The sequence below is a fragment of the Drosophila pseudoobscura genome, chromosome 2, assembly GCF_009870125.1.
Source record: "Drosophila pseudoobscura strain MV-25-SWS-2005 chromosome 2, UCI_Dpse_MV25, whole genome shotgun sequence".
Classification (NCBI taxonomy): domain Eukaryota; kingdom Metazoa; phylum Arthropoda; class Insecta; order Diptera; family Drosophilidae; genus Drosophila; species Drosophila pseudoobscura.
In genome coordinates, this window is record NC_046679.1 from 28,089,253 (window position 1) to 28,110,986 (window position 21,734).

The following is a 21,734-nucleotide window of genomic DNA, read 5'->3' on the forward strand; positions in this document are numbered from 1 at the left end:
TTATTAGCTATATAGAACATTTAGCCATGTCCACATCATTTTATACGATTAATGAATCTATTTTCTACTTGATTGGTTTAATTTAAATCCTTGATTTTATTGGATTTCTATATAACGTTGAAAATGAAATTGACTAAATATAGGTCGGTTCAATTTTGACCTCAGAAAATACTGAAAAGTATTAAAAATACCGTAAGCGGTCACCCTGATTCGCATGCATTCTTCTGAAGAATACTAGTCAGTATTTTTGTGAAACCAGGGCTGTCATTATGTCGTTTTATATCGAAATGTTCGATTGTTGGGAATTGCTCTCTTTTTGTTGGTATTTTCCTTTCCTTATTTTATAAACTATACAGCAAAAAAGAATCTCAAGAATTAGCCAATCTTGTAGAAAATTGATTCATCAATCAGATAAATTTACGTGCTCAAGGCTGAAGATCGTATCTAGCTTGCAATATTAAGCCGAATATCAAAATCGAGGAATACGATTTCCGATCATGGGCAAGGAACGATTAACCGATTTTCGACTAGTGGGTATTAAAATACATATCCCGAAAATAATGAAACTTGAAGAATTTTAGCGTAGTTCAGGTGAAAGATATCGCAGTTTTTTTTGTGAGTAATGAAGAAGGATAGTATAGATCTACAAGAATAATTTATAAAAAAATGTACAAATCGCGATTTAACTCTAGTTGTGCACCTGTTTAAATATACGGGGGCTTCGTGGGCTAAGTTAGATTTCTCATCGATAAGTCCGATAAATCCCTGCCTCACAAAACCGGCAAACACCAATTAAAAGCTTTAAAATGTTTTAAAACTAATCTAAATAGCTCGGATAATGTGCTCCTCCGCCTGCTATAGGCATCGAGTTGATACAGTGCGTACGCGAAAATTGCAAAGGCCGACGGCCATCTGAAAATTCGATGCCAAAGAAATTGTAAATGTGTAGTTGCTGTTGTTGTTGTTGTCATTTTGTGCCTTTTGGATATCAAAGCGGATATAGTGATTATAGTAAACAATGGGACAGTCGGCTAGTAAAATAGGTAAGTCCAAGCCCGTTATAAATGTAGACTTTAAAGGAATTCATGGGAATATGTTCCGAAGAGGCTTTAGCCGTTTGTTGTTGAGGACATAAAAGGGGGGCATGTTCGGTAAGCTATGGGGGGTGTATGAGGGTAGTTCAATGATAAGAATATCTTGTGATAATCGTTTTTGCAAGTTCTTAAATCGAGCAATTGGAGACTTTGGGGACATTCCAATAAGGTTTGTGACCTTCCCATTCATTTCCCATCACCAATACACATACAAGGGCGGACACATGGCAGGTGAACAGCTGTTTCGCCCTTAGAGATGGCACCTTGCCGGTGCTTGGCTGTGGCGATTGTTTTTTCACGTATACTGTTATGATACTTTCTTAAGGATCTAAGGCTCGACTAGAATATCTAAATTTGGGAGAAAAAGAAAAATCTAATCAAAAACATATTCCTCGATTTTGATATTCCGTGGAATATTATTAGCTATACATTTAGCCATGCCCACATAATTTTATACGATTAATGAATCTATTTTATACTTGAGAAAAAGAAAAATCTAATCAAAAACATATGAGCTCGCAGGGAGTTTCGTTATAATCAAAATTTTAAGAAAGCAAAAGGGTCCCTTAAGTCATAAATAGTTATTAAATACAGTTTGGGGGAACAGTAAAGGTAGGATCAACCATCAATTGAGCTACTTATAGAGGCACAAGTGAAATACAGACTATGAGAGTTTTCCTTTAGCTATAAGCAGTGAGTTATCATTGAGTTTACTCCTCAAATTATAAGAATATAGGGACAACAGCCTCTTAAGCAGCTTAGATACCCCCAAAAAGTCACAAAATAGAAGTGGGAAAAATAAAAAAAAAATAAAGGAATAGAGTCGAAGAATTCTCTCACAGGGCTATAGACAAGAGTCTTCAACGAAGGGCGCGAACTCAAATGCAATCTTACAGGTGCAATGAACGGGGGATGCAACATGAACTGCTAAGGATACCTGCTCTTCTTACCACATCATCATCACAAGTCCATAGTCTATGTATGTTCTTCCATCAAAAATCAGTTTCAATTATTCTCTAAGATATTCCCCATGCAGCTGTAGACAATAAATTATAGGAGTTTATGGCCCAAGGAAAGGACGAAGAAGGATCAGAACAATGAAGCAACCTCCAATAGGCAGGCGCTCTGGGCGCAGGTAGGATGATAACTGGAACTCGAACTCGAACTCTCCTTTTGACCATGAAACATACAAAGACACATGCTGTGGCCGGCCTCTCTCTCTCTATGACTTGCCAAATGTCCTGTTTGTATCTGCGAAAGATGAGGAGTTTTTCCAGTTTTCCAGGCGGGAAAAAACTGCTATGGAAAAACTGTGTAAGCTGAAACCCCTGATGAAAAAAAGGCAAACATTTGGCCAACATAACACACAGTACAATCCAATATTTTCCTGCTAACGGAATGCCGTTTCCCTTCGATCCCGCGATCCTGCGATCCTCGATCGCATATGTTGATTTTTGGCGGGTATTTCTCTTCGATTCTCTCGATTATATTTGATTAGCGTATGCACATAAGGACGCGAATGGAGGAAGGAGGATCCGGATACGGATACGGATACGGATATGATGGGAAGTAGAAGCGAAGGCTGCTGCTGCTGCTGCTGCCAAATGCATCCCTCAAACGAATTCCCTTTTTGTTAGATCTTCCATCGAGACAGAGGCAAAGATGCTTGCAGAGAAAAACCAACTGCTGCTGTCTCGGCAGGTATCCCAAAAAATTGGAGGAGAAGAAGCAATTATACGGATAAGTATATCGACTAAAGGATACTCTAACTGAGAAGAACTCAGAATTCTAGGAAAATTGGTAGATACATAACCATTGTGTTCCTAGAAATATCACTATTTATCTTCAAATATTTAGCTAATATTTCCAAAGAAACCTTAAATTTAAGGTTCAAATTGGTTTTCTCAGATGAAAAACTAAGATTCTCAGATCTAAAACATCTTTTTGTCTCTATCATAACCGATTCCTTCAGCAACAAAACATTTTGAATAGTTTTGTTATATATCGATCGAAGGTCTATAGGGATTCATGGATTTTACTACCATTATCCCCTGTTTTCGATCGGGTACTGGGTACCAGGTACTAGGGAGAAGGGAAACACAGAGAATACGAATACGAATACGATATGCTTCTGCTGTATGCCTCTCCCTCCTCCATTCTCCATTCTCGTTTCTCAAGTGCTTGCGCAATTCGGTTCTCTTCAATTCCCCTTTGTGTCCTGTCCTGTCCTGTCCTGTTGGGATTAGTTCGGGTTTTATTTATACAAAACTCCTTGGGTTCGGGATCCGTCCTTTCCCTTTCTTCGTTTCTTGCTGGCGTTTGCATATGTCGTTTTCTAATTAAACATTTTCGGCTTTTGCTACAGTTTTTACTTAATTATGTATGTGGTGGATATTGATCGGTTATCGGTGGATCGACAAAATTCTCAGCTGTCTAAGGGATCTGCCTGACATCTGCCGAGCAGTGTTCCATGCTTATTTTGCCTACAATAAAATATTAATAGTAGGAATATGATATCATCATTCTCTTGATTCTGGTATATTTTAGTATATAAATACCATCATTCTGTTCATTCCCTTGATTCTGGTATATATATATACAACATTTCTCTTGGTTTTGGTATATAAATCGTTCCAATCTACTTCCTCATAGGCCTCTTCCTGTCCCTTGAACGTATCTCTATCTCTAGAAACACTTGAAACTCCTCTTTTTTTTGCAGTATTCAGATTCCATTCCCCATTTAATTTAGATGCCATTCCGATGATTAGAAATCGTTTCATTATTTCTATATATTTCCTATTTTTATCTACTGCCCAGACATGGGGTTTATCAGACATTTTTGAGTTGTCGTCGTTCCCCAAGGTGAAGACGGACCCCAAACATTTGCTTACAGCATGATCATAGAGAGGGTAGAGGCATACCCCCTTCCCTTCCTTTCAATGGATATGATATGATGTGATATGTGTGTAGGGAAATTCAATCAAAATATCATTTGTGTAACCCTGTTTTTATTCTCTGTTTATCTTTGAGGTTTTATTCGAAAAGAGACCACCATAGAAACGTAGAGGGTGTGGGTTTTTGTTATCTTCGAAATGTGACGGAATGGAAATATCTGAGAAATATCTAAAGATAAAAAATGTTTACCATTCTGTCTGGAACCGTGGGTGGAACTTTGCTTGTAAACTGATCTATTAATCCCTCGTTTTTTCTACCGATTGGTGGTAGAACTTTGATATCTGTTAATCCTGCCTTTTGCCAGAGATCGATTAGGCATTTTCTTGGACATTTTCTTATAATATTTCCCACAACTTTGGATCGTTGATCTATCTATCCCTTTTGGGTAGGAATATATCTATTCACTTGGCGTGCAAAATCATCATTTGGCATTTTCATTAAACGCTTGCCTAAGAACACAATTCTCCAAAGACAGGACAGGGACAGTGGGACAGTGACAGGGATCAGAAAGGACACCAGCGGTGAGGAGTTGGAGGGAGGTTAAGGAACTGCCTGCAAAGGTAAATCGTCTCGGTGGCTGTGACATCCTCCAAGACAATGCTCGAAAATGTAGACAATTGTCAGGCCAAAGGTAAAAAGATAAATGCGGGTTTTCAGCGAAGACTGAGACTGAGATACGAAGATACTTCTGCTGTTGGCAGATGTTCGTGGGAGACCAAAGACTGCGTTCTGCAAAATGCCTTCTTGGGGCCTCCCTTGTGCCAAAAATCTAAATTTAAACACACAAATAAACAGCAGAAACCGAAACAGAAACAGAGCAGGAGATAGTATTATATCTGGGGCCTATCTCCCCCATCAAGAAGCACCATCTGCCCTGAAGAGGGCTCTGACTGCTGACAAAATATGAATATATAAATAAACAGGCGCGTATTTATAAATGGAGTTGAAACAGGAGTCGGGGGTAGATGGAAGGAGTAGCAGCATTATCTATCGACTCCGACTGGCAACTGGCGCACGTCGGTCGCCCCTCGGCACGTGGCTCTGAAAATCCTTTCTGTATCTAGGAATTTTTACACCTGGAAATCGGCAAACAAACAGAGCAAAGAGCGATCGAAACAGAACAACGAATGAGTGTAGACCCCTTTTTCCAGGTCCTTTTTCGTTTCGAAAACTGCAACCACAGATGGACGCCTTTTCTGCTATGCTCTTTGACAATTTTTGGGGTTGATCCGCTGGGCTCCTTGCTGGTTGCCGCTGGTTCCTGTTTCGCCAATATATTGGTCCTTTTTTTTTGCACAAAACAGGCACACAGCAGCTGTATTTCCAGGACGCACGCCTGCTGCCAGGATGCTGAATATGCATTTCCACTTTAATATCAAAATTTAAATGCTTTCCTTGTTTCCCTACGTTCCCCACAGCCCCTACCTAACATACCGTACTGCTTCTTCCGATCTTGATCCCTTCCGATCTTGAAAATTGCATCTGCTGTCAAGTCTGCTTCTGCTTCTGCTTCTGTCCTGCTGCTGCTGTTGCTGTTGCTGTCCAGCGCATTGATGATGATGATGGCCAAAGAGCACTCTCTGAGCAATTATCGTCCTTCAGAGCAGCGTGGCATCCATCTATAAAGGATAATCAGTAGCGAAGACAGCAGTTGCAGAACCGCAGAACCGCAGAACCACAGAAAGCCCCAACGAAATGGCACCACAATGCGAATAGCATGTGTCCCCATCATCGTAGGCAAAAGTTTTATTCATTTTGAAGCCAAGAACTTCAAAATAATTGCAGTTCAAGGTCTTGGAGTGTGGGTTTTTATGAAAAGACTGATGTTTTGTGGTTTTTTCTGTTGGTTTCTTTGAAAACTGTGAATACGGAATTTGGGGGAGATTGTCAAAGAAAGGGGATGAAGGTATTCCCATGGAAGCAATGGATTTCTGGAAGATTTTAATAGAAGTTCTTTACTTAAAGATATCTGATACGGAAAATGAATTTGTATAAAAGACATTTCTGGGATAATCATCATATTTTGAGGGGATATTCTCTCTCTGCTAGCAATGAAGTAAAGCAAAGCCCCTAGAGTACGAAATTTCCGAACAAAGTTCACGATCAAAAGCATTAAGGGGGCAATTTGCATAGTTTCCCCCCCAGAGTTACACACGAATTATATGGAGAGCCGTCGAATGGAATGATGGACCTTATGACCTTTCCCAAAAACAGAGAAGACAGAGAATTGCTTTGAACCTCGGCTTGAACTGCTGCGAAACACAGAGAGACCCGACAAACAGACCAGAAGGGAAAACAACAGTTAGTAGAGATCACAGGGGTAGAGCAGAGAGTAGAGCACAGAGCAGAGCGTTCTGGCCAAAGGCAATATGCAGGCTGCAGTCTTCAGGCGTCTTGGCCTAGAAGCAAGAATGGGCATAAAAGGAATCGCTGATCAAGGTGTGCGGAAAGGCCAAGGAGCGAGGAGGAAAGGAGAGCCAAGAGCCAAGCCAAGCCAAGCCAAGCCGCTGTGCCACAAAGGGGAATTATAAGGGAGGCTCAGCGACGATAAACGCGAATGGCAGGCACAAAGAGAGCCAGCGGAAACCATAGTAAATAAGAAACAGCTGCAAGAGAGAACTGAAATTCACGCTGTGTTTGTGTTGCCTTTTGACAGGGTATATTGTAAAAGAAGGTGAGGTCCGACAGGGCGATCACTACTGGAGAGAAAAATTCCCTAAAAAGAAATAGTCGATTATAAATTAGACAAAGATAATGTTTTCAGTAAAATTCATCGTGAAAATCACTGAAAAATCAGTAAAACTGCGAGAAAATATTGTCTTGTGGACTTGAATTATTTAAATAATGTAATATGACCCAAACTAAATCGCGTAACTCCCTGAATCAACGAATCTCTCTAAAAAAGTGTCCTTAAAAAGATTTCTTTACATGCTCCCTGCTTTGTGGCCGCAGTTTCCACAAAAATTAAATCGAATGTACAACCAAGAGAGTGCACCGGCCCTACCCTCCGTGTGACATACCTTCCCCCTTCGCCTGGTGGGTGCCTAACCGTCTCTCAGCTGTGGCGTTTTCCAGCCGAGCAGCGGCTCTATCGTGTGCAGCCGAGACAGACCAAAGAACAGTTAAAATTGTAACGTCGAAGCATTCGGTTCGCCTTCGTCTCTGTCGTTCTGTCAGTCGTTCGGTTGTTCGTGTGTCCGTTGTTCCGTTCCGTGTACCTTGTCGTTTGTTGCGCGTCCAACGAGAGCCAAACAAAAAAATCCAAAATGTTTTACTAGAATCGAAAAGAACAATTTTCGCTTAATTTAATGCCAAATAAAGTTTGCAAGCAGCTGTAGAGCAGTTCTCTGTTGGGTTTTAGCGTTTTCCAAACGCCACACTTTGATAGTTTTTCCGCAGAAGAAAAAAACCAAAACCAAAACCAATAATACCTAAGATGGGTCTTTCGGATATACCAGCCAACTATATGACCCAGGGCAGTCATCCCCACCTGAGCATCCACCACAGCCACAGCCACAGCCATCACCAGCATCAGCACCAGCACCAGCATCACAATCAACAGAATCATCAGCACAATGGAACGCCCGCCCAGCAGGCCGCCCAGGTCCTGGCGATGGAATCGAACGAGCTGCTGATGAGCACCAAAGACAAGTTGTCCAGCAAAAAGAAGATGCACTTGCTCAAAAAGATCAAGAAGCGCTTCGGACTCGGTTAGTAATTACACCACCATTTCTTATAAAGCTATCCGTTTGGGCCTGGGAAAGAGTGATCACAGACTGAATTCATTAAGAAATGATTCCGTTTCCCACATAATATTAGCCGGATCTCTGTAGCGTTTGTTAATTAATGCGGCAAAGATAAATAAGTAAATCAAAAGCAATCGCTCGGTGCTTTCTGCATACATTAGCATTTTTCTTTGCCGTTTCTTCAAAGTCAAACAAACAGAGAATTCTGTTTGCCTTAAAACAAAAGCAAATTTCCCTCTCAAGTGGGCTAAAATTAAGCCAAAATATAGTTAATGTTTTATGAATGGGGTAATGGCCTTAACACTTGAAGAACCTTAGCTTTTTCAAGGTTTCTTCTAAAGAAATTAACCTTAAGACCAACCGAAAGTCATTTTAGCCGGAAATGTCAGTTGATACAAAAGAAATGCACTTCTTCAAGCAACAAATTTCAAAAATGTAACCGCAAATTGCCTGAAGAATCTGAAGGAGAAGTAGAATCGGAAAAAGAGTAATCTTCCCGAAAGAAGAAGGAGCGAACGTACGATTATTGTTTATCATAACGATTATCTTCATGTGGGAACCATTTGGGGGAACAATTTTGTTGATGTTTTGATTGAGAGAAAAAGGCCCCAACAGGCCTCTCTCTCTCTCTCTCTCTCTCTCTCTCTGGATTCTCTGGGCTTAAAGGCTAAACCAGAAAAACCAAAGCCAAAGGCCCCAATGACGCATAGGCAAAGACCTCTTCGAGCCCGAGCCCCCATATTCCCCATTCAGCAGAGAGGGGGAAATCGTTGTACGCGAAGCGCCGTTGCCGCCGTCGGCACAAAGTAAAGAGCAAAGAAAAAGAGAGGTAGAAGGCACACACGAAACAAAAGAAGGAAGAAATAGCAAAGCCGAGCCCTGGATGCCCTAAGCCGCTTCTCTAAACACTGTTCGAGTGCACTCCCCTCCCCAAAGGGTATCCAGCAAACGATCTGCGAAGAAGCAGCCTGTGTTGGCGGGTGGGGAGGGAGCAGCAGGAAGAGGTGTGGTATGGTGTCTGGCCGAAGCTTTGAAGTCGAGCTTCAGCCACGCGGGTTAGCCGCTGGATGGCTACGGAATGGTTTATGTCTTCCATTCCATTTTGAACGTGCGTTGCGTATCGGTAATCAATGAAATTACTTTGTTGTTGCTGGAATCAGCTGGTTTTTACTTTTTTTCTCTCTCTGTCTGTTGTTTGTTACCTGTATTTTCTTTCTATTACATTTTCGTTGTATGCTGGCACGTTTGGCTAAAAAGTTTATCTTTGCTTTTGGCTTTTACTTAGGATCGAACGCGGCATAGCTGTTGCTTCTCACGGTTTACTTTTTCATAGTCTCGGCTTTTACGAGAGAGTGCTCGCTGCTCGCTGGCTGCCGAAGCGACCTTCGATTGTTATTTTGCGAGTGACACACACACACACACACCCATAGAAAGGGGAACAACAATTACATACACATCTGTTGCGTTTTTCTGCTCACCCTCACCCACGCCCACGCTTCTTCCTTGCGCTCTCACTCTCTCGCTCGGCTCTTGGGCAATTTTTGTTCCCTTCTTGGGGTAATTCTTCTTCCTCTTGGGTAATTCTGCTCTTCTTTCGTTTTGCTGTTATTCCGCCTATGACTTCATGCTAGTCGATGTGTCACCCGTCCATCTCTTGGGCACTGCACTCACACATCTGTGGCTCTCATGATTGTGAAATTATCTTCTGATAGGGGGTGTGCCTGTTCCTGTGCCAATTCTATTTTCCCACTCCACTTCTGTTCTCTGATAACGGTCAGTGCAAATAATAGTCGCTTTTGTTGTGCCAGAAATAAAGTGCGGCTAGATTTGATTCAGGAGAATGTTGGAAATATTGCGATTTTCTGTCTCCTTCACAAATGTAAAACGAATATCTTCCGGGCTTAAGAATGAATCATGTGCGAATAAGTACAAATGTGGCTATCTCTTAACACAAGTGTGGTTGAAGAGACCATAAATATTACAAAAATATAACTGCTATAAATTAGGGGGATTTTTGGGATTCAGAGAATGCCTAATTATAGTTAGAATTGATACAGGACCGATCATAAGATTAGATTCCATTATTATTCCCAAAATTCATAGAGAACTCTTTTAAATACAGGAACTTTTCGGTCAGGAATACCTATAAAACCCCACAAAAGAGATATTAGATCTCTCTCATATGTTTTTTTTTTTATCTTTTCTCTCGACCCAAATTGTTATTAACTTTTATCAGTTAATGAATCCAAAGGGTTGGCAGTACATTCTAAGACCCCGTAAATGTAGTACAGAAATGGTTAACAGTGTTGTATCTGTATCTGTGTCTCTCGAGGAAGATAACGCACTCCATAGATAAATTAGATACAAAGAAAAAACAAGCTCTGGCTACCCCGAGGCAGGGAAGGGTGTTGCAACAAAAGGCCAGGCCAGCCAAAAACTCACTCAGGTAGCAACAACAACAACAACAGGTAAATCGAACCAAGAGGCAGCTGCAATTAACTCACGCAAAAGGAGGGGGAGGGAGCAGAAATACCTATGTATCGTATCGTATCGTATCGTATCGGGTATAAAAAGGCATCTCTTTGGGTCAATTATCTACGGGGCCACTAGGAGGGCGTGCGACGGGAGGCAGAGGCGGGCGATATGCATAAATCACTGCCACCACGGAACACCACCTACGGGTCTTTAATCTATCGTATTTCTATGTCCCAAAAGCAGCAGCAGCTGTCCATCGAAAAACTTGGTCAAATCGGGTTTTTTTTTTGTTTTTTTTTGGCTTTTGGCGTTTTATTTTCGGCTTTAATGTGGTTTCAGGGAAGAACTAGAACTAGATTTGAGACTTTTTGCAGCTGTTCCAAATGGTTTAAATATGTTAAATGTATCTGAATATTAAAAGATATCTAAAGCATATTTTGTAAAGAAACAAATGCTGGAAGAGCGCCTCTTGTAGCCCTTGTAATAATCACATTTTAATGATGTGTTTTCTATGAAAAAGGAAGCCACTTCTTGAACATTCCCCCCGTTCAACGCTTGAGTGATTTAATTACAGAAAAAATACACAACACAAAGACGGAGCGTCGTTGTGCAGTCAAGTGCGGCAAGAAGTGGAAATGCAAGAGTCGTATCATCAGTGGAGGGCCTTACATTATATGATATTGTATTATATATATACTCGTACATATGTGGGTAGTCTCTGGTGGAGGGTTAGTAGATATTGCAACGCTTCGATAAACGCAACAAAACAAAGGCTTACGAGACGTCGAAGCTTATCTAAAAGCAAGAGGCTACCCTATCATTCCTTTCCATTTGAAAACTGTACGAAAATGTGGTAAAATTTCGAATAAAAATAGCATTTTAGGGATAGGGATTATTCTCCTTAATTTCCTTTGTTTAACCCTTCCTTAAGGGGTTCCATTTGTTTGAATATGCTACAGGGAAATTTCAAACTTCATTAGGGAATTATTTGCTTAGGGAATTATTCATGTTGGGTATTTCTTTTGAAAGGATCTTTAATTTTTCTTAGAGTTATAGCATTTCCCATTCCCTGAGAGGGAACTTTTCGAAAACTCTTGGAGCTCTCTATTTTTGGTTTATATTATGATGTGTTGAAGTGTCTTAGGCTTCCTTCTGCGTGTATTTCTGTATTTAGATCGTGTTTTTATGGCCGCTATACGCTTCGGTTGTTCTTGGCTTGGAGTAGCTGTGGGGCCTGTGGGGCCTGCGAGGCCGTGGGGCATGCTTCAGCGCACAAATGGAAGCGCAACAAGCAGCAGATATACCATATCATATATATAGACAGAGAGGAAGAGACAGAGAGAGAGAAGTGTTCCCATTCCTGGTGTTGTTTGTTGTCTTGTAAAAATAAAACAACATGTAAATTTGATTGGAGCTGTCGGCCACCCACCCCCGTAGCCGCTCTCTCTCTCTCTCTCTGCTCTCTTCCTTCTATCTCCTATCTATAGCACGTTTTTTACAGCTTGGCCATGCTCTCCATGCCTTCCCTTTAGCTAATTATATTTAGAAGGGGGCACCGTTTTTGGTGTGTGAAAAAGGAGGAAAACACCAGAGGGACATGAGGTGTCATTGAACCCCCCACCAAAAGAGAGAGAAAAGGTGGACAAATGCGGCTTCTCTTAGGGGGCTTCTGGGGAGCACTTTTTCCAGCATTGATTTCTCTCTCTCTCTCTCTCTCTCTCTCTGTCTGTCTGTCTGTTGCATCCATCTGCGGCATCAGATTTCGCTTAATCGCCTCAAAAGTGCATTGTACTTAGAGGAAGAGACCCCCCTCCCACCCCGACCCACCAAGTGCTGTCCAGCAATACTCGTACTCGTCGTTTGACCTCTGGTTTCCATCGTTTTGTCGCCACATTTCTGTGTTTCTGTTGTGCAATTATTTTTATTATATTTTGCAGTCTATTTCCCATTTTCTTTGCTGTAAAAAAAAAGAGGCTACTAGAATTACAACAGAGAGGGGGCAGTGTCATAAAACCGGGTCTTTAGCGCGGGGGGAAAACACTCTCCTCAGAGACAGAAGTTTCTCTGCTCTTCTCTCGTGCGATGCGATGCGATGAGTGCGGTTTCCGCTGCACTGACCACCGATTGAGGCATGAACGGAAGTGGTTTGTTTTTTGCATTCAAGGGGAAAGACTAGGCAAGTAAACGACTATGGAGGATACCCTAGAGAAAGGAAAGAAAAGAATACTTCAAGGGAGAGAAAGTTCAGATTAAAAAACAGTTATGGAGGTTCCAATTTTCAAGATATGGTGACCCTATTTGGTAGGGTTTTAGATGAAGATATTGAGTACCTAAATGCTTTAAATCATCCTAATCGGAATACTATTTTGATTATTCCTTTATTTCCTTTGGATTTCTGTCACAGAAAACTTTCATCTCTGCTTTTTGTTTTTGTTTTTCTGCTTTGTGAGTTATTAATTAACATTAATTAGTCACAGCTACAGCTTAATTTGCAGTTAATTTAAGCCAAGAATTTAGCATTATTTTTATTGCTGTGAGAATTGTTTTACACAGACGACAAATCAGGGGGCGAGGGCGGAGGGGCGACTGCTGCCCACAACATCCATCGTCTGTTGGTGTTCGGTCTATCTTCTAATCCAAGCGACTAACCCACACACACATGTAATGAATGTTGCACCTTTAACGGATAGAGAGAGAGAGAGTGAGGGGGGGGGGGGGGTATCCGAGGCTTTTTATCGTGCGGCATGTGGGCTGTGCTTGAGCCATTGACAAGCCCCGCAGTGTAGTCCGTGGGCCAAAAGCTTACCTCAATATTCATTCATTCATTCATTCACCCACTCAATCGATCCACACTCCACTCTCGCTCTCCCTCCAAAGTAATTTATGCCAAATGGTTGACCAATTGATACAATTTGTAAATGATACGGAAAAGCCCCCACTACGCAGAGGTTTCCCCTCTATTCCCTGTTTATGGAGCATTTCCGGTGCAATTAAACGACGGTCGACGGATGACGGCCTTCCAGTCGTTGTGTTAATTGTCCGCACACGTCCCCCTTTCCTCTATGAATCATGCACGTGGGCCTAGCACACGGCGGCACGTGACCTATGAACTCTGAGGCACAGCGAGTGGGCAGAGACAGACAGAGTCCATCACTTGTTGCTTGGGATAGGCACATAATCACTCTCTTAATTGCTGTCCCAATCATTGGCTAAATACTTCTGTTCATTCTTCAAAGATCTCTCAAAGTAGGACACTCTCTAGACTCCTGCTTTCTCTGCCCAGATTGGTCTTGAGTGATTTGTTAACACAAATCGTTAAGCATCTATTAAGCTCCCATCCATCCAACCATCCAAGCCATAAATCTCCTGAAGAGGCTACCATTCAACGCTCGAATCTCCACTTCAAGGGGGCACAGGGGTGTCTGTCTGTCTGTCTGTCTGTCTGTTTAATGATGTATCTCCCCAGAGTTAATGTAACTCAATTTTCAACGAATTTTCATTGCATTTTCCTTCGATTGAGTGCCAATTGAAATCTAATGAGTCGTTGAATCGCTGATTCCCTTGTGATCTTCATCTTTTTGTGGTTCCAATGATTGCCTCTTGCCTCTAGCCTCTTGCCTCATGCTCTGGAGTTGTATTTATGACACCTGCATGATTTTCACATGATATTTCCACCCGCTCTCTGCTTCTCTTAGAGAAGATCTCTCTAGCTCTCTCGCTCTCTCTAGCTCTCTCTCGCTCTCTCACTCTTCGGCTCCATCTCTGGTTGCAATTATTTTGCGGCTTGTTACAGGTTTTCTTCGATATATCTCGTCTCTTCTCTTCTATATATACAAATTTGGAGTCGTGGGAATTGTTTCTTTTCTGTGTTTTGCACAGCGTGGGAAATGTTTTGGTTCGGGGCCTCGTACATGGGACGGTACGGGACGATCTGCCTGCCAAACGGTAAATCAGGTTTTTCCTTTTTCTCCCAAAACGACGAAAATTTGCCTTCGTGCCGCGGTGGCACTGCCTCTGTTGCCTCTCTGTTGCACCACCACAACGATCGTTGGGCTTCGGTGTTTGGTCTTCTTTGAGTTTCGTTTGAACTTTTCTCATCCGAACGATTGCCGATTGCCGATTACCGATTGCCGAATGGTAGTTTGGGCCTTAAATTATGCTGCCAATTTTGGTAGAGAGATCTACATTAAACTAAAAGGGAGATCCTCACAGGAGGGGGGGATCTGCACAGAGGAGGATAAGAGGAGTGGATCATTAGAAGGGGGAGATGAGCGGAAAAGGAGATCATCACAGAAGAGCAGATCATTAAGATAGGCAGATCTTCAGAGGATCATCACGGAAGAGGAGATCTTTAGATGGGAAGAACAGAGAGTGGATGTGGGGATTGTTTAAAGATTGCTCATGTGCTGTCCCACATAATTCTTCGCTTAGCAAAGATCGTTTCCCGATCATATTCTCCACACATTTTCCATGCAATTAGTTCTATTTAATACCGAGGAAAAGCCTCATTCATTTAGAGGAAAACCCCCATTCCAGAGACAATTCCAACGCAGCTTCTGTTAATTAATTGGGACTTGAAGGGGCGATGATGGAGTTAGGATCGTGGCTGGCGTCGGGGAGGGGGGAGGGGGAGGGGGGCTCTGCTATCCAATGGCTAATTGAAAGTATCGACGCGTCGTAAAACCGTTGTGTGCATTGTAAATTCAGGGGAAAAACAAGGAAAAACAGAGACGCCGTCTTTCATTCATGGCATAGCTTCTGTGTTTCCATTGACTGGACAATCTGTCTGTCTGTCTGTCTGTCTGTGTCTGGGGCATGTGGCAGGGGGCATGTGGCATGGGGCTGCCGGTCTCCAGTTTGCAGTAAAAAGTAGGCGTCGCCACATCCTGCTGCAGCCGCCGCTAATAGCTCCAATACACGTCTGCACCGTGGAATATACGTGATTTCCTACTTCCTCAAATGTCTGGCGTTGTCGATTCATAAATATTGATGGGGCACATTCTATCGCAGAAACCGAGGAAGAGACGCAGTCGGAAGAAGCCTTTGGGATCGGGTGTCTCTGCAGAGTGGACACTTCTGCGTCTCTGGTTCTTCCTCTCTGGAGTGTTGGCTCCTCTCCTTGGAGTGGGGCTCTCCTTCTAGTCACCCCTGGCTGCCCCCCCCCCCCTCTCTCTCACTCTCTCTCTCTCCATCTGTGGCCGGAAGCACAGAGAACCTTAGAGATTGCTGCTCCCTTTCCACTTTCTGTGTGATTTTTGTGATTTCCTTCTGCTGCTGCAGGGCGAGGGGCACAGAGACTTCCTGTTTCTTCCAGTGCGGAAGTGGAGAAGCACTTAAACGCTGCCCAGAACGGGGATTTCTCTGTACAGATTTCTGCTGCCGTCGCTGCTGCAAGTCATTGCTCCTGCAGGATTTTTGGGACTCTCGGGGATTAAATTTCAACCCTCAAGGAGCGAGAAAGAGAGAGAGAGAGAGCGGGAGAGGGAGAATCTTTTGCATTCGATGTATCTCTGTGTCGCTGTATCTGTCGTTGGTTCGTTTTTCATGAAATTTGAACAGCTGCCGCCAACCCCTAGGACACACCGATCGAAGCCCAGGGAAAGGGCAGGCAACCCTCCTCCCTCGGTGGACGAAAATCGAGCACTGGAACACTCGTCTGCTTCGAGGGTAGTTTTACCTGTTTCCCCCGAATGTACAGCTGCTTCTGACCTTAGCCCCCGCCTCCTGCCGCTCCTGCCGCTCCTTGCCCCCGCCTCCTACTTCGCCGTCTCCGTCTTCGTGTGGCAGCTGCCACATGCCGCCGCTGATCCTCGCTCTGGATCTCCTGCTGCTGCTGCTGCTGCCACGCGCCGCATATCAACATGGTAATCATCTTCATCTTTCATGCCTCTCCGTCTCCGTCTGCGTCTTCGTCTCCATCTGCCTCCTTTTGTTGCACGTCCGTCCCTGATGTTGTGCAGGTCCTTCTTTTTTTCTTTTTTTTTGTATTTTCTCTACATTTTTACCTTTATTTTTTTTGCCCTGTGCAACTGTTGGCGGCATGCCACAGCCAGTCGCTTTCGTCTGATGTCTAAAGGAAAAACCTGTCCTCTGTCATTCTTTTTTCGTAATTATTTATATTGCCATATGGATTGCTTATAGATACTTCTGCAGGTCCTTGGCATCCTTCAGGAGTCGGGAGTCGTCGTCTGCTGGTGGTAATTGTTGTCGCCAGCAGCTGTTGCAAGGTTGCAAGGTGCATCTTATCATTAATTAATGCCAATTGCTGGCGGATCAGAATTAAGAAATTTTTTGTGTATTTTTTAAGGAATCCCTTGCCATTGAAAATTGCCAGAAAAGCTACTCAAATGTAACCATAAATTTATTTTCTAAACACTCACGTTCTTGCCCAGAATTCCCAAGAACAATATTTTCATATGCCCGAAATACACACACTTTTCGAAGGCAGTTTTCCAGGAAAAGATGCCACCATCTGACCCTGAAATATGGTTTGTTCTATGTAGAACATCCGCCTGTTGATCCACTGGAGGATCCCTTGCGATCGGTGCTCCCTTTCTGCTGTTCTCCCTTTGGTTCTTCCTCCGTTTCTCCTTTCGTTTCAAGGTCTTACGTTGAGTTCCCTTGAAAGATCTATGCTCCCCCGCTTTTCGAATCGCTGAGAGATCATTACCCCATTGAATGGGGATCAATAATCTTCATCGAAGTCACGTGCTGCTGCAACTAGGGCCCAGGGATACCAGGGCCTAGGCATCTGGGGTTTATTGACTTCTCGAAGCGAGAGCGAGGCTGCCCTGTAATCCGATATCTAGCACATGGCTTGCCGGCTACCTGCCAAAAACTCTGCCGCCAAGAAGATGCGTAATCCAATACGTGGGACGTGGCTGTGGCTCTTCTCTAACACAAAAAATGTTCAAACAATGTGGCGGAAAATGTATCTAAGAGATAAATGGGAAGAAGAATGAGTAGAATGGGTAAATGTGGCTGTAGAAAAAGTATATAGGGGATAAATACAAGTCGTAGATGGATCCGTCATAGATCTCCCCACCGAAAACCCTTTCTAAACCCAGAATTTTGTTTATCTTTTTTCCAACAGTTCGCCGTTCGCCCTCCTCCTGCCCTGGACCCAACAACCTGCCGCCCCTGCAGTTCCACAGCGTGCACGGGGATAACATCAGGATCTCCCGCGATGGCACCCTGGCACGTCGCTACGAGAGCTTCTGTCGGGCCATCACCTTCTCGGCGCGCCCTGTGCGCATCAACGAAAGGATCTGCGTGAAGTTTGCGGAGATCTCGAACAACTGGAATGGAGGGATACGCTTTGGGTTCACCAGCAACGATCCTGTGTCGCTGGAGGGCACCCTGCCCAAGTACGCCTGTCCGGATCTGACGAATCGGCCCGGCTTCTGGGCCAAGGCCCTGCACGAGCAGTACTGCGAGAAGGACAACATCCTGTACTACTACGTGAACAATGCGGGGGACGTGATCTACGGGATCAACAATGAGGAGAAGGGTGTGATCCTCTCGGGGATCGATACGCGAAGCCTGCTGTGGACTGTGATTGATATTTATGGCAATTGCACGGGAATTGAATTCCTGGACTCGAGGATCTACATGTACCAGCAGCAGCAGCAACAGATAACCCAGTCCCTGCCCCTGCAACCGGCGATCCAACAGCAACAGCAGCAGCAGCCGGTGCCACAGATGCAGCAGCAGATGCCGCCACAATCCGCCCTGAATCCGCATCATCCGCATCAGCAGTCGCGTCGCTCGCTGCCCGGGAACGGCGGCGTGATCGAGCACGATCTGGAGCGGCATGTGATGCCGTCGCTGCAGTCGCTGCATTTGACAGGAAACGCCACAGCCAGTGTGGAGCAGGCGGCCATCGCCCACGACCTGGCGAACGGTCTGCCACCGCTGCGATACAATGCCAATGGACGGCTCATTCCCGTGCCCTTCCACATCACGAAGGGCAGGAATGTGCGTCTCTCCCATGACCGTTTCATTGCCTCCCGCACAGAGTCGGACTTTTGTCAGGGCTATGTCTTCACGGCCCGCCCCATACGCATCGGGGAGAAGCTGATTGTGCAGGTCCTCAAAACAGAACAGATGTATGTGGGTGCCCTGGCGCTGGGTCTGACGTCGTGCAATCCTGCCGTCCTGCAACCAAACGATCTGCCAAATGATTCCGATTTTCTGCTCGATCGTCCCGAGTATTGGGTCGTCAGCAAAGACATTGCGGCCGCCCCGCAGCGCGGCGATGAGATTGCCTTCTTTGTGGCCCCCAACGGGGAGGTGTCGATCAGCAAGAACAATGGCCCAGCCGTTGTGGTGATGCACGTGGATCAGTCCCTGCAGCTGTGGGCCTTCCTCGATGTCTACGGCTCGACGCAGTCGTTGAGGATGTTCCGCCAGCAGCTGCCGAACATGGTGGCATATCCCTCACAGCCGCAGGTGAATGCCAGCGCCTGCAGCACCTCCTCCGCTTCTACCTCGAGAATGCTGCCCATGACCGAGTCCATGACCAGCTTGAATGCCGGACAGCTGCTTGGGGCGGCCACCAAGATGCTGCAACACAACTCACAGCTGAGTGTGGCGCAGAGCACGAGCACGCTGGCCTCGGCCGCTGGAGCAGCGAACGGCAGTCGTATGATCAGCATGCCCTCCAATGGTGACATCCTGCAGATCCAACCGAATGGCGGTGGCACTGTGCTGGTCGTAAATCTCCCGCCAGCCAGCAGCTCCCATGATCTGAATGGCCAACAGATGTCGTCGAGGCCAACGACCACGACGGTGACCTCCAGTGGGATACTGGCCGGAGCCTGCAGCAGTGGGACCCTCATCAGCACCGCCAGCAGTCAGTATATTGAGGTGAGTCCCAAACAGAGAGAGATCTCCATCTTTGCCTCGTACTAAACAGACATTTCTCTCGTATAGCCCATCGCCAATAGCACAAACAATGCTGCCAACAAATGGAAGGACAGCTTGAGCGATCAGCATAGCACGGACTCCAGCGCGGAGTGCACTATTTGCTATGAGAATCCCATTGATTCGGTGCTCTATATGTGCGGACACATGTGCATGTGCTACAACTGCGCCATCGAGCAGTGGCGCGGCGCGGGCGGCGGCCATTGTCCGCTGTGTCGGGCAGTGATTCGAGATGTCATCAGGACCTACACGACGTAGGAGCCGCCACTGAGCGTAGGAGCAGCCCCCTCAAGCCAGCGGGAAGCGTTTCAGTTTCCTAAACAAAAGAAACTTTCAACTCGCAATCAAATCTAAAAAAAACAAAACTACTATAAAAAATACTTTGTTGCATTTCGTAAGAAAAGGAGAGCGCGGAAGAGAGATCAATTATATAGGGCATAAGGAAGGAAAAGGAGCACGGCATGGAATGGATTGCAAGACTCTAGTATTAACAAATAACTGATATTTTTGCAGAAACTAAAGATTATAGAAAGGACTATTTAGAGAGATGGCAGAAGCAAGAATGTCTGCATGCTTCTTATATATTTTTATTAGATATATTTAATTTTTTTGTGATTTTATGAGTATAAGAGAGTGCGCCCGAGAGCCGGAGCCCCCTGAGAATATTATTGTATTGTTCAACCGAGATTTTTACGTTTATTTAATTTTTTTGTAAACACCGAAGCCACATACATATGGTATACATAATATATTTATGCGTGTTGTACACTAAATATTAAAAACCAAAGTATTGTATGGAAGGATTGAACGATTGATCAGAGCCGATCCGTTTTTGTATTAAATTTTTTTATTGTATTGTGCAAAAATTTAAGGACAAAAGTTGTTGCAAATTTACTTAGTTTTTTCTGTATATGAAAATTTCGATTCAAAAACAAAACAAAAATTATATATTTCCAATCATTTTGGTGCTAAAAAATGTTTTGAATTTGCAAAAATTATGAAAATTGTTAAAGGATTTTGAATGAAAAGTTATGTTTAAGCTTGCGGCAACTACAATACATGGAAATTATAGGAACTAAAACCATTGACTACTTTCCGAACAGAAGGAAAAGCACAGAAAATAAATCTATTCTGCCAGCACAAAAAGATTGAGATCAGAGAAAAATGCTTATATGCACGAAAACCAAAATACAAGAAAGACAGAAAACTGCAAGAGCAGGATGCGTGTTAAATCTAGTTTATAGTTTAGTTCTAAGCGATATTTTAAGTTAATTTCTAGTCAACGAATTATGCTGAAGTTTAATCTAAAAAAAAAAACAAAATGGGACTTCACTTCAACCAAACAAAACAAAACAAAAAAAACAAAAACAAAAAAAACTATGAAGGAAAATCGTATATTGAGCACTCACGCTAAGCAATTTTAATGGAAATGCCGCATTTTAATGAATTAACATTTAAGTAGTGCACATATTTTTAATGAAACAATGATTATATATTTTAAATGAACAAAAGACTTGTATGTTGTACAGCAACAGCTCGAAAGGAAATACATGTATTGAAAACTGGATGCCCATCTAAAAGAACAGAAACATGCAGTTAGAGAATTGCCAATAATTAATTAAAAACACCAAGCAGAAACACACAGAGCAAAACAAACTTTACCTAAGATTGTATTAAAGTAAAAGATCATCTAAGAAGCAAAAGAAACAAAGAAAATAATGGAATGCGAAATGAAGCGCAAGCATACTATTTTTGTTATAAGTATGGATGGATTGAATTGAATTGGATTGGATAAGGCGAGAGGGATACAATGGAGACATTTGTTATTGCCACTATTTATAATTAATTTTTAATTTTTTAATGAATAAGTATTCGTACTCTTACGAATACAAATGCCTAGTTATGAGTAAACATTTAAATGTATTTATGAAATTATATTTGATATATGTAAGACAACGCAATGCTGTAATACCATTAAATACACTACTGACAACAATATCAGACAGTTTGTTTTTTATTTTGGGGAAAATAGGTTGAAAAATAAAGGGAGATTCCAGCCGAAGACGTTACTATATATTCATTACAAATAATGGAGATGTATCGGCCACACTCACAATATTCTAGCATTCTAAGATTTCCGACCTCGAATCGGTAGTTTGAATTACATTATTTCAAATAATACTTTTGAATTCGTAAAAACGGCAATCCAGAGTGACTTTTCGATATACATATATAGCTAGTAATATTTTACGGAATATCAAAAGTGAGCAATATGGTTTCCAATCCTTGACGGAGAACGATTAACCTATTAGGAGCCAAGATGGCATGAAACTGCAAGAAGAATTTACAATCGTTAATATTTTTCGCCATTTACCTCAAGTAGTTGAACTATTTAAATAGAGGGGGCATAAGTGGACTAAGTTCGGGTTTTCATTTTACGGGACGCTATATTGTTGTTGGGGAACCAAAATTGGGGCAAAAACGATCAAAGTATTTAAAATAAGGCAGTCAAGTAGAAAATAGATTCATTAATCGGATA

At 43.2% G+C, this 21,734-nt stretch overlaps 1 protein-coding gene across 2 annotated transcripts; it reads left to right on the forward strand.

The window, feature by feature from the left end:
• Positions 1–726: 726 nt before the first annotated feature.
• On the forward strand, positions 727–21,193 carry neur (E3 ubiquitin-protein ligase neur). 2 transcript variants are annotated; one of them, XM_015182759.2, is made up of 3 exons: positions 727–1,043; positions 17,364–19,138; positions 19,205–21,193. In XM_015182759.2, the coding sequence occupies exons 1-3, from the start codon at positions 1,019–1,021 to the stop codon at positions 19,451–19,453; spliced, it is 2,049 nt and encodes a 682-aa protein (XP_015038245.2). In that variant the 5' UTR covers positions 727–1,018; the 3' UTR covers positions 19,454–21,193. The 2 variants fall into 2 exon arrangements, with proteins under 2 accessions (XP_015038245.2, XP_001359832.3); XM_001359795.4 differs by lacking the exon at positions 727–1,043 and adding an exon at positions 7,114–7,759.
• The last annotated feature ends 541 nt before the right edge of the window (positions 21,194–21,734 follow it).

Excerpts from the sequence above, each read along its gene's own strand:
- neur (XM_001359795.4), top strand. The coding sequence starts at position 7,486 with ATGGGTCTTTCGGATATACCAGCCAACTATATGACCCAGGGCAGTCAT. Across the intron at positions 7,760-17,363 it reads CAAGAAGCGCTTCGGACTCG|TTCGCCGTTCGCCCTCCTCC; the intron begins GTTAGTAATTAC and ends TTTTTCCAACAG. Across the intron at positions 19,139-19,204 it reads CCAGCAGTCAGTATATTGAG|CCCATCGCCAATAGCACAAA; the intron begins GTGAGTCCCAAA and ends TCTCTCGTATAG.